General features: G+C 49.0%; 1 protein-coding gene across 1 annotated transcript in view; it reads right to left on the reverse strand.

Annotated features, from left to right (window-relative positions):
- Positions 1-448, reverse strand: part of PUSL1 (pseudouridine synthase like 1) — a 13,338-nt gene extending 12,890 nt beyond the window's left edge. The window contains exon 1 of the mRNA XM_015816065.1: positions 390-448. Within this exon, the coding sequence (XP_015671551.1) occupies positions 390-448 (59 nt within the window). The remainder of the gene's footprint in view (positions 1-389) is intronic.
- Between the last annotated feature and the right edge of the window lie 4,616 nt (positions 449-5,064).

Raw genomic sequence — 5,064 nt, forward strand, 5'->3', positions numbered from 1 at the left:
CTTTCTCCCTTCCTTCTCTTTCTTCCCTACTTCCCTCTTCTTCCTCTCCTCTCCTCTTCTCTTTCACCACTCTCTCCTCCAACCTTCCTACTTCCTTCTCCCCTCCTTTACTCTTTTCTCTCTCCTCTCCTTTCTCCCTTCCTTCTCTTTCTTCCCTACTTCCCTCTTCTTCCTCTCCTCTCCTCTTTCACCACTCTCTCCTCCAACCTTCCTTAATCTCTTGCATCTACCCTTCTGCATTTAATCCTTAGATGACCCCATGGACGTCCGTCATTGTTTTCTCCCTTGTGGGTTGTTGTTGTTTTTTTTAATTTTTTTGCCTCTGAAGTCTTTTATTTCCCTACCGCCCCTTTTAAGGTTGCATTTGTTATATGCGCTGTTCACCTTACCTATATTTGGCCCCGAAGTATTGGAAGAATATTAAGTAGCGAGTTTTGGTACAGTTCATTTCGGCTTGCCCCCCCCCCCCCCCCCAAAAAAAAATATAAATAAATAAAAGTTGCAATTTCAACCAGACAGGCGCGCCTGGAAAAAAAGCATGCCCAATGGTGGCAGAAGTGACTCTCCCAAGCAAAATATTGTTTTTGCAAAGCAGAGGGATTGGCTCGCCTCCAAAAATGTCTTCTTTTTTTTTGTTTTTGGCTTTAAAATTGGTTCTTTAATGAAACAAGACAATCCACCCGGCTGCTGCCTTCCTCCTGATCCAGGACTTTTTCCACGCTCTAGGCGCCTGGCGATAAAGGCCCCTTCCGGGTGTCTATCCGACTGCCTGCCCCGCTCGAATACATTAACTCGACCGCTTTCAGACATGCCACGCGCGAGATATTTCTCTCTGGCTTGATTATTTCCCTTCCCCTCTTCCCCGGGGCCGGTAATGGATGTTTCCCTGCCCCCAACTGGTTACCTCTTGCAGGCAGCCAGCCGGCCGCCTAAACTCGGCCCTACGGAAAAGATAGGGCGATTGCAAGGGGACCTAAAGGGGGCGACGTCGCGCCTTGATTGCAACCTTCGCCTGTAAAAATGGAACGGCGGCCAGGAGTGGGAGGGGCTTATTCAGCCGGAGCTTTTCCGAAGGGAGCAGGGGAAAATTCCCAGCCTCGCAGAAAAACGCACAATTTCTTTTGTGCAAAAAAAAAAAAAAAAAAAGTCCCAATATCCAAGCAAAGTTGAAAAGCTAGGTACGTTTTTTGTTTTTTGTTTTTTTTGTGGTTCTGGGGTATCACCTCTGACCATGTGCAGAATTCTTTCTCTCGGTGAGAAATATGCCAAAGCACAGAAACATCCTTGTTGTTTGTGGGTGGATTGTGGAGACAAACAACTCTTAATTATTTACCCTCTTGTCGGTTATTGAGGTAGACTCTCTTTGGTAATGGAGGTTTCACTAAAGAGTCATGGTGAGTAGCAGCTGAACCTCTGACCTTTATAAACCCCTCTCAAAGTGATGGGTATGAGGTTGAATCTGCAACAAATGCCCATTTTCTCTATTACATATGGAGAAAAAACACTTTCTGAGTGATGCCAGAGAGAATGTATGGGTGGATACTGACTATATCATGTTAGCCATGGTTAGTATGGGGCTTATTGTTGTTTTTTTTTCCCTCCCAACTCTCCATTTTGTGAACAGGCCAAGAATAAATTCCTAGTTGGGCCCGCAATTCTTTCTGGCAACTAGTGAGAGCTCTGCTCCCAGACAGAAAAATGAAACAGAAATGAAACAAATAAACAGCAAGCCTCAAGGCTTGGCAACCGTCAAGCATGAGTGCTTCTAAAAAGACCACCCATTATGATACCCACCACAGACGTCTGCCTCTGTAAAAACTCGAGCTTTTGGCTTAAAAATAAACAAGCTTCTATCCCTTTTGATTGCAAAGATACCTTCTCCTGTGTAAGCAAGGATGTTTTGTTACATTCTCTGGGCTGATGTGATTGAATTCGGCTGTTCTAGAGAGGATCAAGATGGAGAGTCCCATTCAGGCATGAAAGCTGCTCTTTTGAGTTTATCCTGCCTCCCTGAGTTGTCCTACAGCTAAAACAGCTGGCTGGCATCTGGAAGAAAGTTCAGAGCTGAAAAACTTCAGGGCTTCAAATTAAGACCCGGAAGAGAACTAGCAGGAAGTTGCAGTTAAAATTATACTTAAATTCTTCTACGTAAGGAAGCACTGATATATACACTTATTCATTCTTGGCGAGGGCAAGCCTGATTTTTATAAGGCCAACAATAACTTAAAACTACTACAATTGACACCCCCCCCCAAAAAAAGGCTGGTCTATAGTGACAAAAAGATTGCCAAATGTAACCATCAATTTTGTGTGTCACTTGGAGTTCAGAGAAAAAGGTTCCCACGGCTTTGTGTGACGCAGGGTGAGGAGTAAACAGCACGCCCTCTGCTGCCGATTGCTGTTGAGGCCTTACCCGTGCTAGATTAATCTGATCTGGGCCCAAACAGTCTTTGAGAAGGCGGAATTGGAAGGTGATGTCCTCAAGTTTACAAGTTTTATTGCATTTATATCCCGCCCTTCTCCTAGTGGACTCAGGGCGGCTTACAGCCAATTAAAAAACAAAACAATCAATACAAATCTAAGAAATTTAAAACCAATTAAAAGATATATTCAATAGGCCCGTTCATATATTAAAATTAATTAAAAACCAATTTAAAATGTCCCTAGGCCAGTCCTGCCTGCTGAAACAGCCATGTCTTGAGGGCGCGGCGGAAGGAGGGGAGATCCGGAATCAACCGGATCTCTGGGGGCAGCTCGTTCCAGAGGGGTCAGGGGGTCAGGGGGTCTTATTCTAAATGCCCCTCAAATCTGGAGGGCTTCAAAGGGGCAGGGGGTGAGGCATTTGACCCATGTTCAATGGCCCAAAAGGCTCGTAAAATTACGGTCTTTAAAAGAGTCCGTACTTAGGAACTTGGGAAGACAACGGTGGGTCATCCAAGTAAATTTTGGAAGAATTTACAGGGCAAATTCCTGGTATGTTTTCAACCATCCTTGCAATCCTGAGGGCTAGAAACTTGGCTTGTTTATAAATGCGCCATCCAGCCTGAAGGAAGTCCCTGGACTGTTTCAGCATGAGACATTGTCCTGTTACACACACACACACACACACACACACACACACACACATTGATGAAGCAAAGGACAGAGTAATGAGCTGAATTCAGGTTTTTATTTAAGAGCAGATTTCTGAAAATTCAGACGGGACTGACTGCCTAATGCTTAAAGGCAGTGTCCATTCTTGCCTTTTTTGTTTTGTTTTTTGGTGAGTTTTTGCGAACAGATTCCTGCCAAAGAAGCACATGATAAAATCAGCAGCTCTTTCACGGCAAGGCTGTCTCCAGCTGCAAATTACCCATCGCCATCTCTGTGGGAAACGCCTTGTTTCAGAAAGGCCGCTCAGGCCATTGTGAAGGAATTTGGAGCACAAACGGCCGTTGGACTCCCTCTCTCTCTTGCCCCCAAAGCTTTGGAGAGGAGCTGCTCTTTGGCTAGGCTGAATCTGGGGGGGGGGGGGCTTGCTGGGGTTTAGGTCCAAATAATCCACGGGAAACTTCCTGAATCTGCAAAGCACATATATAAATGTCAAACTAACGGACCCTCCATGGATGTTTTTTAGCTCCCTGGATGAGCTCTGGAGAGGAGATGCGGATTAATTTTGGCTGTTGGGGGCTCTGAATTCAACTGTCTGCACCGATTGATTTCCGCGCTTCTCCAAAGAGAGGTTCCCTTCTGGATCGTTTGTCCCACAAGGAGAGGTAAACTAGCTATTGGCCCTGGGGTTCATCTCCAGGTAGCCCTTGGCTTACAACCACAATGGAGCCCCAGAAGTTCGGTTGCTAAGCGAGACTTTTGTTAAATGACTTTTGCCCCATTTTACCACCTTTCCCGCCCCCGACTGTGAAGTGAACCCCTGTTCAGTCAGTCACACGGTGGGTTAAGTGGATCTGGCTTCCCGATCCACTAGTCAGAAGGTCGCAAAAAGGGATCACCTGACCCCGGGGGACTCTGCAACCGTCCTAAACACGAGTCAGTTCCCAAGCGGTTTAATGTTGATCACGCGACCATGGGGAATGCTGCAAGGGGGCAAAACAAGTCGCCTCCGCTTTTCAGTGCCATTGCGGCTTCAAGCGGTCATTAAATGAACTGCGTTGTAAGCCGAGGACCCCCCTGGACTCAATTGGGAGTCTAAAACTGGTCACCCAACCCACAGGCCTGTTTCGCCTGTCGGACTAAGCCCCGGCTTGCTGGCTTGCTTGTGGTTTATTGGAAAGTTGACCTCTTAGGCTTGCTGGCTTGCTTGTGGTTTATTGGAAAGTTGACCTCTAGGCTTGCTGGCTTGCTTGTGGTTTATTGGAAAGTTGACCTCTAGGCTTGCTGGCTTGCTTGTGGTTTATTGGAAAGTTGACCTCTAGGCTTGCTGGCTTGCTTGTGGTTTATTGGAAAGTTGACCTCTAGGCTTGCTGGCTTGCTTGTGGTTTATTGGAAAGTTGACCTCTAAACCTGCGTAGGTAAAGAGGCCGGCTTATCCAGAGCGGCTGAGATAGGCCAAAGCGGGGGGGGAGGATCCGTTCCCCCATTTCTTTGGGGCCGATCACCCTGCCCCAGTTGAAGGCGGGGCCGGCGCGCTCCCGGCTGCCATCTAGGGGCGGTGGGAAGCTTTGCAACCCGGATCAGCTGGCGAGGCGAAGCCAGCCAAAACGGGGGGGAGCCGGGGCTGCAAAAGGCGTCGCCCCCCTGGCCGCCTCCGGGAGCTGGGCGAGGCGGCGGCTGGGCGTCGCTGCTGCTGCTGCAGCGCGTCGGCGGTGCCGGAGTTGGCCGACGCTCCCCGGGCTGCTGACAGCTCGGCTCCGCAGCCTGCCTCTCTCTCACACACACACACACTCACACTCACACCCGCCTTTCTTCCAGGCGGCCAGCCGTGCGCCAAGGCGAGGGCGTGCGCGTTGCGCAGGGCGTCCCCGGACCGGCTCGCTCGCTCGCTCGCTGGCTGCAGCTTCTGGGCGCGCGGTTGGAGATGCGCCTCCCCGGCTTGTGAGCGGCCTCTCGCCCTGCCCTCCCCCCCTT

The sequence above is a fragment of the Protobothrops mucrosquamatus genome, unplaced genomic scaffold, assembly GCF_001527695.2.
Source record: "Protobothrops mucrosquamatus isolate PMUCROS unplaced genomic scaffold, P.Mucros_1.0 scaffold397, whole genome shotgun sequence".
Lineage (NCBI taxonomy): Eukaryota > Metazoa > Chordata > Lepidosauria > Squamata > Viperidae > Protobothrops > Protobothrops mucrosquamatus.